This window comes from Arachis ipaensis, chromosome B10, assembly GCF_059453495.1.
Source record: "Arachis ipaensis isolate K30076 ecotype BB chromosome B10, ASM5945349v1, whole genome shotgun sequence".
In the NCBI taxonomy this organism is placed as follows: domain Eukaryota; kingdom Viridiplantae; phylum Streptophyta; class Magnoliopsida; order Fabales; family Fabaceae; genus Arachis; species Arachis ipaensis.
The window spans coordinates 5,776,199-5,788,901 of NC_142435.1; the positions used below are offsets into that span (position 1 = coordinate 5,776,199).

Below are 12,703 nucleotides of genomic sequence, written 5' to 3' on the forward strand. Positions count from 1 at the left end.
AACCTTTAAATGGAGCTCCGATCCGTGACGGATTAGTCCTTGACCTGTCCTGTCCTTGATCTGTCGGGATGAGGGTACCGAAGGCAACAAAATATATATATATATTTTAGTAAGTTATCAAAATAGTTATTATATATTTATGTATATTTGTATATATTAATTTATATAATTTTTTAAATTAAATAATAAGTTATCAGAAGAATTAAATATGTAATAAATTAATAATGAAATTTATTTATAGTAGTATAATTTTTTTTATAAAATACTAAGTACATTTTTTTATACATGGTAAGTAATTAATTTTTATTTTTTTGGTATTATAATTGTTTTTTATTTTTATTAGCACAATAAACGTGAATTAGTTGAGTCCCCGCAAGCATGTTGGGCCTTTGGTTGTTGGAAATGAAGTAGGGTTATTTCTGCTTTTTCTTAGGATGTTGTTTGTCTTTTGTCGTTTTGGTAATGCCGTTTACCTGTTTACACTTTACAACGTAAGTGATAAGTCCTTCACATTTATGAAGCAGCTCACGTGCATGTGCATCTGTTTTTCATATGGGATTGGGATTGGGATTTGATTTGACTCGCCAAACTCCTTATCCAATTTATCCTAATCCCCACCCAACGGAACAAGTTCACAAGGCCATGCATGTCTTTTCATAAAAAAAAGAGAGAATATAGATTTTATTAGATTAGATTTGCAATTACACAAGCGCCCCGTTAATCTTATTTCAATGGTTTCCAAGTATTACAAAAGACCAAGTTAAAATTTGATATAGAAATATAAATGTTCATCGAGAACAAGTTTCTCTTCACGGGACTAGTGAGCTTCCTCGTCATTTTCATGCTAATGACCCGGTATAAATTCAATAAGCAAATTGTCAACTATGGTAATAATCAAGATTATTACAGTACCACAACCGAACATAGTAGGTAAACAGCTATCAATCAAAATTTTATAGCTGTCTGTTACAACAATATTTAATGTGCAACAAATAATGCTACGTAGGTCGCTTACCTAATACCAACTGTACAGTGTGCCAAATGGTCCATACCTTTCTTCATGAGAGAATTATAGAACATTTATAAGACTTCGCCCACTACATTTGACATTTCCAAGCACCAAAAATTAATGAAACGAGCTGCTATTTAAAATTATCATGGCTGACTTTTCAAATTATCATGGTTTAATACTTGGAAAACGAAAACAGAAAACCAGAAACAAAATACACAACATAGAGGCATCATGATAAGGATATATAATGATGAGTATCATGGACATAACTTCATCAAGAGAAGTAATTGCAGTTTTTCTTCTTCTGATTTGGAGTGTCATACAACCTACAAGCTACACAATTCGGGTTCAAGTCTTCGTTGCCGGTCTAACCAAGCCCAAACCAGAACCACTTCCCAAATGCTTGAAGTCTGTAGCCTCAAGATGATCCCCATGACCAGCAAATCCAGTACCCCCTTTCTCCAAGTTGACCAAATTTCTCTCTTTACATGGTTTGTTGCAAATAAGACAGACCTTATCAACGGCCATGAATCTATCAGCACATTTCTTGCAAAATACATGTCCACATGAACTAAGGGCCACAAGTGACATTGTGTTGGTGAGAGTAACTTTGCAGCTAGGACAAAGGTAGGTCCTATCAAGAGCCTTGGGCTTTTTCTGCTCACTAGTATCTTCAGTGAAGTGGACAGGAAAAAGTGTCTTTAACCTCAGTTTCTCCCTGCCTTCTGGACAGATAGTACTGGTATCAGGCGCATCTACTTTAACAGCAGCTTCTGGCGTAGCAGAAGGCAGCCAAAACGCCTTCATTGTCCGCAGGGCTTCCTCCTCATAGGATGTGACCTTCACACTGTTTGCTCCATGGAAACCATTCTTATCACGGCTGTAATTTCTATCACTGTATTGTGGTACAGCACCATGATTTTGCTGATCAAATGCATCGAGCTCTTTAGCCTTTTGTAACATCAATTTCTCCTCCTCTTCTTCTTTTTCTTGCTTCTGCTGAGCAGCATGGGCTGCAAGCTTTCTGTTTTATTGTAAATATCATGAGCACATCACTGCATAACAACATGTGGTGGTATTCATACCACAGGGAAAAACATAACATAAACGAATAAACCAATGCAAGATATCATTGAAAGTTTTAGGCAATCAATGGAATTTGTCTAGCATAAGAACACATGGTTTAACATGATAACTCGTGCAACATCCAATACAAGTTAAGGCCCTGAAAGGACTAGAGGAAAGCAATTGTGAAAATGATCTAAACATTATAAATTTATATCAACATGATGACAAAAGGAAAGCACAATTTAAACCAGAGAGAAAAAAAAAAAAGCAAAGCATGTCGAAAGCTGGTGATAGTGGTCAAAGTGAAACCACAAATAAAACTTAAACTTCAGTCATCAAATAGCATACAAGCATCAAGCATGTTGAAAGTTCAATAAGCACATGCAAAGGTATAATACGAGACACTGTACTTAATGATTGGAGGCTATTGTCATCATCGGCCAACCTTCTCATGCCTAATCAAATTACAAACTCATAAAAGTATTATTGTTGGCAATTCTCAAAATTTCAACCAATGCATCTCAAATCTCAAACAGAAAGCCACAAGTGAACAAAACCTTCAATCAGCACTTTGCATAAATGGCATCAACATAAAAGAAACAAAGGCACCCATATTCATGAATGAGACCAGCCTCCTAAGCTGACATAAGCTACCCGTTGCAATAGATCTAAAAGCCAACTTAACTCCACAAAAAATTTTTCACTAATCCAATTCCAACTCTTTACTCCTAACAAAATGAACGATCAATGCAGTTCACTAAATAACCCTTTATTCCCAATTTCTTTCACATCCTGAAACACTGCATTTATACAAATGTACACAAACAATAACAAATCGCTGCAAAACGCCAAATTGTCTCATCAGTCATAAGCATGCCTTCCAAATTCTATCATGCATGAACTTATCAGTAAAATATCCTACGATCTGCAATTCCAGCTACAGAATTTCAAAGAAAATTACCCTTAATCAAAACACAAAACAGCATTGCATCACAAGCATGAGTTTAAGAAGGATCCAGCCCCACCACTTGAATAAGAATCCAACAAATCAAAAACTTATTTTCCTTCGGAATAAAAAGTGAAAAAAAAAAACGAAAATTAAAAAATTAAAGTGGTTGAAAATAGAGACCTTTGAATGTCTTTCTTCTGAGCCAACAAGCACTCGAGAATGCACTCTTTACAAAAGACATGACCTTTGTGGCAGCTCATGGGGTCAATGAAGGGCTTCAAGCAGAGGCAGCAAGCATCGAAGGGCTTGATGGAATCCTTGCCCAGCCTCTCCTTCTGGGTCCCATACCCTAGCTTCCGCTTCTCGTCATACGTGAAGAACGCGAGGTCGTTGTTGTTCTTCGAATGCCTCTGAGGCATCTCTTTTTCCTCTTCCGCTAATCACAATCGCAAATTTCAGACTCACCTGCGTCGATTCTAGCTATGGGGTTTTACAATTTGGGATTTCAATCTTCGCTCTATTCAATTGCACTTCGATATCTATTGACTTCTCAGGTCGGTAGCTTGAAGAAGGAAGGAGTCTGTCTACAATGGGCCCAAAGGGCCTCTTTTATTGGGCCAATAGGTTTTCGTAGGCCTATTTTATGGGCTTTTTTAAACTATACTCTTTTGTTAATATTATTTTTACTACTTTTCCTTTTTTTTTTATTGTTAGTCCAAAACTGACTATTTTTATTATTTATTTATTCATTCTAATTAACTTAAATTTTAAGAATTATGTACATAAATTGAGAGATGCTTCACTTAATAATCATTGATGCTGAAATGATGGGATAAATAAACTATTTTGAAAAAAAAAAAAAGGTTGTAGGCGATTGTTAGATTCTGCCAACTATAGTGTAATATACATGCATGACATATTTCAATTTATTTTTTCATTTATATTTTAATAATTTATTTTATATGTATTAAAATAAATAACACATAGATATTAAAATATAATATAATATTAAAAATAATTTAAATAACACATATTTATATGGAACTATATAGTAACTAATTTTATGATTAATTTTTTATGTGTGCATAATATTTTTTTATTATTGAGCCTCTCATTGTTCATATGAATATAGTTAATTAAAAAATAAAAATATTATATATACACTAAAATCAATTACTGAAATCAATTAGTATATATATATATATTTATTTAACTCATTTATAATATATATTTTATATTAGTGATTAATTTTAATGTATATGTAACAAATACAAAATTTGTAAGGATTTAGTTTCCACCGTTAGTGTATTAAAGCAGAAACAGAAGATGCAAAACTTTTGACTTGTGTGAGTAGTGAGTAGCAAAGGGAAGGAGTGTAGTGGCTAAAATTTGAAGATAAGGCCACAGCCATTGATGTAGAAATCAGAATATCTTTCTCCTTTCATCCCACTATGGTTCACAAAAATATATAGAACAATCACAAGACGAATCAGAAACACCAACGGTTTTGGAGCTAATAGAATCCAAGGAATAATCACACAACACAAAAAGTAATCTCTCTCTCATGTCCGTGGTGGTAAATTTTAGTTAAAGCAAACAATGACAGCCACAAAAGTACCTACCCTACCCTTCCTCCTCTTCTTTCTTTCCTTGATTCCTTCAAATCTTGTTGCCAAACCCTTCTCCTTATTAGATTTAGTTTAACATTCTTTGTGAATTGTGACTGCACCATCCATGCTCCACTTGCAACCTATAAAATACTATACTAGATTCATTATGCTTTCACAAGCCACGTGGGGCTGTCGGATTTGTTTGGCCCCACATGCCTCTTCCCAGGTTCAAAACTCATTCTATACTTGTGAATGAATCACATGACAGGTGGTTATTCTTTCTTCTTCTTTTTTTTTTTCAATTAATATTATACACTTCTTTGTTATTATCAGATTTTTTTAATATCAGGTGACAATCGAATGTGTATATTATCTATACAAATTCTTTGGTTTTATAAACGTTGGAAAAGATTCTTGGCAATATCATCGCATGCTTCAAAGGTTAGATCATCTATGTGCAGTGGCAGAACTTGAAACAAAATTTTGGGAGTCAGATAGAAAATAATTATCAAAATATTTTTGATATGGACCTCATTTAAGATAATCTCGTCTCTTTGGTTTGGGTGATATTGCCAAATTTAATGACATTTTTCAAGATCTCGTTCCAAAAATTAAGGTTAAAGTCATCAGATGTAACTTTTTGAACTTTTGAAGGTTATATCTCAATTTTTTCGTGATTCATTAAAGTAGAAGAACTATCTACAGGTGTTGATATTGTAAAAGTTATATGTTCTCCTTCTTAAATATTAGACTTCCTCTTTAAAAATGTATTAATTCTTTGATTTTCATTATTATTTTATATAAAAATTTGAATATATATCCTGTAAAATATGTAAAGAAGAAGTTAGAAGAACAAATATTAAAATTTATAATATTTATTGAACTTTTTTATCAATTTATACAAATACAATAATATTAATACTTATTGAATGTCTTATTTTTTTTACCATATAAAAAATTAAATTAAATAAATAATAAAATATAAAATAATATTAAATTAAATAAATAAAAAATATCTAATTTTTTATATTTGAACTTAAAGATAGAGAGAGTGTTGTTTATTGAACTTATTAGATACTTTAAGTCATAATAAAGTATTTAAGTCAATTTAACTATTTTTTATCTTTTAAAAAAATACTATTAAATTTTTTATAAAAAGTTTGGGGGGACCATGATCCCTCTTGTCTGAACTAAGCTCCACCACTGTCTGTCTTGATCTTGTGCCTTTACCAAAAGTGAAAGAGATGAATTCAGGAGGTCAGATCGGTGTCTCTCCTAACCCAAAAAGATTGTCTGGATATGCCTTCAAATCCTTTTCTTCTAGTCTGAACTTGTCAAAAGCGGGCTTAAATAGTATGTTAGCCAAACTCCCTTAGTCCACCAAAGTTCTATGGAGATTGGCATTATCAAGGATCATTGTAATAACCACAGGGTCGTCATGGCCCGGTGTCACCCATTGTTCATCTTCTTTGGTAAATGATATTGTTGGTAAGTCGGAAACTCTACTATCTTCTTGATAAACTCCAATTTTGTGGTTTATCTTGTGATTGTTTTTTAGTATCTAGAAAGATAGCCTCCAGCCATAAAGCCCATAAATTTGTAGCATGCAATTTTGAAACATATTCATTATTAAGGATTCAATTATTGCTCGCAGCCTCTCATATTTCAGGTTCAAGGAGAATCATGTCTCCTAAATAACATCAAATTAAAAGGAGTTGAAACCATCATGTATTGATTAATTGGTGAAAACTCAGGTGCAGTGAACTTTACGTGAAGTTGATAGTTGAAAATAGTTAAATGATTTGACTGATTTAACTAAATTTTTATCTAACGACTCTCAACTATCAACTTCATGTGAAGTCCACTGCGCCTGAATTTTCACATGATTAACTACTTAGCTAATAAATGAAACTTGCATATTTAATGCAAATGGGCAACTTTTTTTCAGCACCTCAAGTTCAATGCTCTATGATTGTCACAATTCGAAATTTATAAAACAAGAAAATAAGAATAAATAGTAGTGTCTACTGCTATATAAAGAATTTAAATACAAATAAAACAATGTTATATGATTAACAAATATTATTATTTTAGATTAATATTTGCTTGATAATAATTTGTATCCACATTAACAAAGATTTACACAAAAAATTAATAATTTGTATTTATATTTATCAAATTTTATATATATGAATTAACACGGTTTGTATTCATATTTTTTAGAATTTATATATATAATTAATAAAATTTATTTATTAAAAATAATTTAATATTTATACTGATTAAATACTGATCAAAATTGCTACAAATTACTGACCACAAAAAATTTTTAATATAAATATTTGCACAGTCGAAAAAAGAAAAAAAGAAAGAAATAGGAGAAAACCCCCAAGGGTTCAATAATATTTTCAAATCAAGCAGTTGGATAAAAACAAGAGAAAGATCAAGAACTTGTGGCAATTATGATTTTATGGATTTGGATATAGTCATAGGTGGGTCAGTGGGACAACCTATACAAGATGCACAACAACTAGAGTAGTAATTACCCTTGACTGAAATTTGGAACAGTGATTATCTTTTCTAATTTTGTCTGCATATTTTAGCTTGATATATAAATAACACCATAAAAATTTAGATCATTATTACGGTATTTGTCTAATTTATTAAAATAAATTAAAAAATAATATTTAATTTTAAAAATATAAAAATAAATACTTATTAAATATTTAAACTTTGTCATAAAAAATAAATTAGACACCAAATTATAAATATTATAAAATTCAAAAAAGTAACCATAGAAGTACTAGCCTATATAATATGAACAAAACTGCATATATAGTTATTATATATGACACCAAATAGAAAACCAGCATCAATGATTTGTGAAAATATTCAGAATATGCAGGAGTATTACAGAATTTTCAATCATACCAAACATATTGAATGGTGGCAGCATTTACTACTCAAGCAGAGCAGATTCAATGATTCATGATCATTACATCACATGGAATAATTACTGATTGGTGCAGACTTTCCTCCCTTTTATTTTAGTATTTTCGGTGAAATTTTGTTGGGATAAAATCATAAAAGAAATAAAAGATTTTTTTACCTGTAATATGATATCAGAATATCATCATAATAATAAGCATTCTCTTTCAGCAGTTGGAAGAAGCTAAATCCACAAGCAATACTCTCTAAAACACTTTGAGAGATCAATATATCAATCATTGAAGGCGTTTCCTCTTGTGATCTTTGTTATTTGACATGACAAGCCTAAAATAATGTTTAATTATTCGAAAATTGAAAGCAGATAATAATATTAAGAGAGGAACAAAAATCAAAGCATATATTATGAGTTATAATAACAACAATACTACTTAACAGCAGAGAGCCTCTACTTGAACATGAACATGAAGGAGTAGAAAAAGGCATGAATTTTATTAGTCAGTTGGAGATTGCTTCTTCTTCAGCATCATTAGAGAATCTGGTGGAAGTGGTTGCACTATTTGAAGAAGAGGAAACTGGTGGTGGAGGCATTGATGTTGATGATGTCCATGGAACCACTTGATTTTCTTCTTCTTCATCTTCATCTTCATCTTCATCCTCACCACCATCAACACCATCATTTTCTACATCATCATAGTCGTCATCATCATTCTGGTGGTTGCAGGTATCATTGTTTTTGGTGACACAATCAGTGCAAAGTGACATGGTGGGAACAAACTTGGGACCTGAACCATGCCAAGGTGTTAGTGACTGACAAACATGGCATAGAAGAATCCTTGGATGCTTTGTGACCAGAAAGTTTGCACTGTGAACCTTTGCATCACATTCCCAACAAAGGCTTGCTTGATCTGAATCACAGAACAAGTTTGCAGCACAGTTACACAGCTCACACTTCTTCCTCATCTCAAACCTTTAAGTAGTTGCCACTTTTTTTTCTGTCTTGTTAAGACAAGGTAGTGCCTATATATATGGAAAAGAAAGAAGATTCATAAGACAAATAAATGGTGTAGACTGTAGAGCAAGTTGCAATTTTTTTATAGATTATTAGGGAATTAAAGTAGCAATCTCATGGCTATTATCAAAACTCAACTAATTAGATCTCCCTTAGATGAAATTTCATTAAAAAGATGGGAATCTTTTTAATACAGATAACTTTTCATTTTCCAACACTGAAATCAAGACTTTTGATTAGAAGTTAATGTACTTAGCACTTTAATCCATTCTATATTGGTTGGGGCTAAAATTATTATTAGGAGCATTTCTTAAAGATATTGTTGATAAACATTTTTAAATAAAAAGTACACATTTTCTATTGAGCTAATTCTTTATTCATTCTAATTCTCAAACAAATGTCAACTTTTAACTTTTGATGTGAATTAAGAAAATTATTAAAGTTATAAAAAGTAAAAAAACAAAGTGTTGTCTTATTTGCTCAAAATAAAAGAGAACATAACCGATGAAGTGATTAAAATCATAACTAATTTCACGAAATAATGGTCAGATACCACAATGGATATATTACCACATTTCGTAACCGTTGAATCCCAATAAATAATGTGTCATAATGAGCACCAAATGTCTGAACAACGACAATCCCAAATGATAAAGACTAAAAAGGAAAAACAATCAACAAGTAAACACATGAAAAACTCACTTTACTATTTAGCACGCTACTAATTTTGGTATAAAAATGTCTTGTAAATTGTCCTTCCTCCATAATTCTGTACTTCACGAATTTAAAATCTTCTACTCTACCTTTTCAGACTGTGACCTCGCTTCGAGCACGAACATTATTATATTTTATTTATCCATTAATTTAGAAATATTGCCGGAAAAATTACTTTGATCATGTTGGTGAAGCTATACGAGTTGTCAATGACATGAAGTCAAACAAGTTGTTTCTGGTTTAGTTTCAACGCATTGGTGATGATTTTTATTTCCATTTCTAGTGATTTTAGCATCCACGTTTGGATTTCGTGGCCTCAATTGGATGTTTCACTGTGCAACTGCATCAGGTCTAGGAAACTCTTGCTTCAATTCTAGTTCACAGTCACTTTGTTTTGATGTTTTTCTTTTTCTTAGCCATCACCACAAAAAGTCTTAATATTAATATGTCTCTCTGTATTGTAGCATGGGGGTTAGGTGAATTATATTATTGAAGTGTCTTACCTATTAATCTCGCCACATCAGATAAGATTGCATTAATTTGGAAGATGCATGTCAAAGGGTCAAACTAGACACGTGTCAATATCCTATTTTCTGTGGGCTTCCTTCGCTGGTTTTGGTTTCGAGCTTCATATCTTTTCAACATGGATCATTGGACTTCAGTATCGACTTTTCAACCAAACATATCTAAAGCACTTGCTATTGTAGTATTTATTGGTTTAACATTAGCCACACATATAATTACACCATATTATGAACCCTTTTATACTAACAAATAAACAATATTTAAGAAAATATAGTATTACTCAAAATAAATTAAAAAATAAAATATATTCTATATTCTCCCCTCATCTTATTGGTTTTTCATTACTTCCCAGCAATGCTATATATATGATTAATAAATAGTTTTAGATCAATATTTAACCAACAATAATTTAACCTTATATCTATAAAAATTTATACGTATGAATTATATAATTTATATTTATATTTATCAGAATTTATACACATAAATTAATTTAATTTATAATTATATTTATTTAAGATAATTTGATGTTTATATTAATTAATTTTTTATTAAAATTACTAAAATATATTTGTCTCCTAGACTTTTTATTTATTTGCAGCGAGTCCATACAGCACCATATGTTATCTCAATTTTCAACATTCATCTTGATAATTTTCGTTACTGAAAACTGAAATTCAGTAGAAGCTAATAAGACATGAATTGATTTTTTTTTTTTTGAGGAGTGTTAAAGAATTAATAGATTTTGTGATTTGTAGTTATTAATTAATTATTATTAGTATTTTTAATGGTATGAAATTATATCTAATAATATGAAATTATTTATTTTTACGGATTAAATGTTGACTAAATTTTAATAAAGGTAACGTGTTCCGAAACTTTTTCCTTTTTTTTTTTTGGCAACTCATCAAAATTATACAAAGAGAAACAAACAACAGAGGGGCTGCGAAAACAAAGAAAGAAAGGGGGCAAAAAAAAGAAGCAGCAGGATCAACCGATCAAATGAGAAATTAATAGCCTTACACTTAAAGTGAAAATGCAATAGGGAATATGATCGAATAGGTTTGACCGCATCAGATTTTCCATCCTAAGATTCTAGTAGTAGGCAATAGGCATGTGGGATGGTGTGTGGTGGTATCAAATAAAGGGCAAAAAACGCAAATGAGCTAAGGATAGCTCAATTTTACGCAAATATGCTAAATGAAATTTTGCTACGACAATTCATCAGATTAAATATTTATATAATTCGAATTAATAGGATTCGAATTAGTCTCACACATAATTCGAATTGAAACAATTTGAATTAATGTTTGTCAATCTAAGCACGTAGTTCGAATTAATTTGTCACGAATTATGCATGCAGACTTACACGTAATTCGAATTGACTTGTCTTGAATTATGCATGAAAAATCACAAGTAATTCGAATCAATATGATTCGAACTACCAAAGCATAAATCGTAGTATATTAATTCGAATTAGTATGTTTAGGGTTAGAAACTCATATTTCGAAACATATGGATTCGAATTACTCATACTGGGTAATTCGAATTTAATTGATTCGAATTATATATATATAGTGCGAATGAAGTTGATTCGAATTAGTTTGGAGCCGTTTTCTATATATATGTTGTGAAATCAGGTTGCTGTGAACAAAGAGGTGAGATGGCTAGTGAGGATAGTTTTCTAGTGCTAGTACACCACAGAGGATCGATTAAGAGAAAAACTCGGTCTGGGGTGAAGTTCACGGATAAGGATCCTCTATGTATTATCGTGAGCCCCGCGACCAGTTACGATGGTCTCGTGAGCTCCGTGCTTGGCAAACTTGGTCTAGAAGGAGTGAAGAGAGTTAAGAAGTTTTTCTATCGCATTCCAATCACGGTGCTCCACGATACGGTGAAGTATGATTGTTTCACTATCGGGAGTGATGAGGACTTGCAGGTCATGTTTCTTTCTCGTAGGCAGTTTCCGGAGGTGAGGACACCGGAGCTGTTGGCTAAGTTCGTCGACGTGGTATCTAGCTCTGGTGGGTCGAACCGGAATGCCAACACTATAGCCACGGCGGCCGGTTCGAGCTCGAGACCTGCGGTTGCTTCTTCCTCCGTTCCAGTGTATGAGGTAGCGGTCCAGCCTGCCGCCTCCCCATCGTTTGCTGTTGATCTCGCCGGCAATGTTGGAGACGAGGTTGGATACGAGGAACATCATCCGACTGAAGTACAGTGTCCTCCACCGGCTGGTGTTGGCGAGGGATTGTGTGATGATCCAGATGATGATGAAGTCGAGCCGGATATTATCGCTGATGAAAACGGCGATGATGTTGGAGCGAGTGATCCGATAAGGCCTACTGGTGGTTCTAGTTCTGGCACAAATCAGTACCCACCCCATTTTTCATCTTTGGATCTGGATGCCATGAGGCAGGACGAACACCTTGGGCAGCTAGTTGGATTTGGCGCTAGAGATACCGAAGGGTCTGCCGGTATGACAGAGTTCCAGGTTGGCCAACAATTCCAGGATAAAGATGAGGCGCTGTTGAGTGTCAAGACGTACAGCATCCGCCGAGGGGTACAGTACAAGGTAGTTGAGTCTGACTATCACCGGTACGTGGGAAAGTGTTCGGAGTTTGGGAATGGGTGCACATGGTTGATTAGGCTGAGCCTCCGACAACGCAAGGGCATCTGGGAAGTCAAGCGGTACAATGGGCCGCATACCTGTCTCGCCACCTCCATCTCCAGCGACCATAGGAGCTTGGACTACCACGTGATAGCGACATTCATCATGCCAATGGTTAGGGCTGACGCATCCGTCAACATCAAGGTGCTTCTAAATGCAACGGCAGCACACTTTGGCTTCAGGCCTACATAGGGTGTGG

At 33.1% G+C, this 12,703-nt stretch overlaps 3 protein-coding genes across 3 annotated transcripts; 1 reads left to right on the forward strand and 2 right to left on the reverse strand.

The window, feature by feature from the left end:
- Positions 1 to 858: 858 nt before the first annotated feature.
- On the reverse strand, positions 859 to 3,611 carry LOC107623578 (E3 ubiquitin-protein ligase CSU1). The gene is made up of 2 exons (XM_016325902.3): positions 3,210 to 3,611; positions 859 to 2,036 (listed from the first exon to the last, which is right to left on the reverse strand). Exons 1-2 carry the CDS (start codon positions 3,446 to 3,448, stop codon positions 1,361 to 1,363), a joined length of 915 nt encoding a protein of 304 aa, XP_016181388.1. The 5' UTR covers positions 3,449 to 3,611; the 3' UTR covers positions 859 to 1,360.
- Positions 3,612 to 7,842: 4,231 nt separating this feature from the next.
- On the reverse strand, positions 7,843 to 8,814 carry LOC107624439 (B-box zinc finger protein 25-like). Its single transcript, XM_016326933.3, has one exon. The coding sequence runs from the start codon at positions 8,546 to 8,548 to the stop codon at positions 8,084 to 8,086; it is 465 nt and encodes a 154-aa protein (XP_016182419.1). The 5' UTR covers positions 8,549 to 8,814; the 3' UTR covers positions 7,843 to 8,083.
- Positions 8,815 to 11,778: 2,964 nt separating this feature from the next.
- Positions 11,779 to 12,696, forward strand: LOC107619992 (uncharacterized). The gene is made up of 2 exons (XM_088488100.1): positions 11,779 to 12,327; positions 12,376 to 12,696. Exons 1-2 carry the CDS (start codon positions 11,779 to 11,781, stop codon positions 12,694 to 12,696), a joined length of 870 nt encoding a protein of 289 aa, XP_088344226.1.
- Positions 12,697 to 12,703: the final 7 nt, after the last annotated feature.

Excerpts from the sequence above, each read along its gene's own strand:
- LOC107623578 (XM_016325902.3), bottom strand. The coding sequence starts at position 3,448 with ATGCCTCAGAGGCATTCGAAGAACAACAACGACCTCGCGTTCTTCACG. Across the intron at positions 2,037-3,209 it reads CAGAAGAAAGACATTCAAAG|AAAGCTTGCAGCCCATGCTG; the intron begins GTCTCTATTTTC and ends ACAATAAAACAG.
- LOC107624439 (XM_016326933.3), bottom strand. The coding sequence starts at position 8,548 with ATGAGGAAGAAGTGTGAGCTGTGTAACTGTGCTGCAAACTTGTTCTGT.
- LOC107619992 (XM_088488100.1), top strand. The coding sequence starts at position 11,779 with ATGTTTCTTTCTCGTAGGCAGTTTCCGGAGGTGAGGACACCGGAGCTG. Across the intron at positions 12,328-12,375 it reads CCGGTATGACAGAGTTCCAG|ACGTACAGCATCCGCCGAGG; the intron begins GTTGGCCAACAA and ends TTGAGTGTCAAG.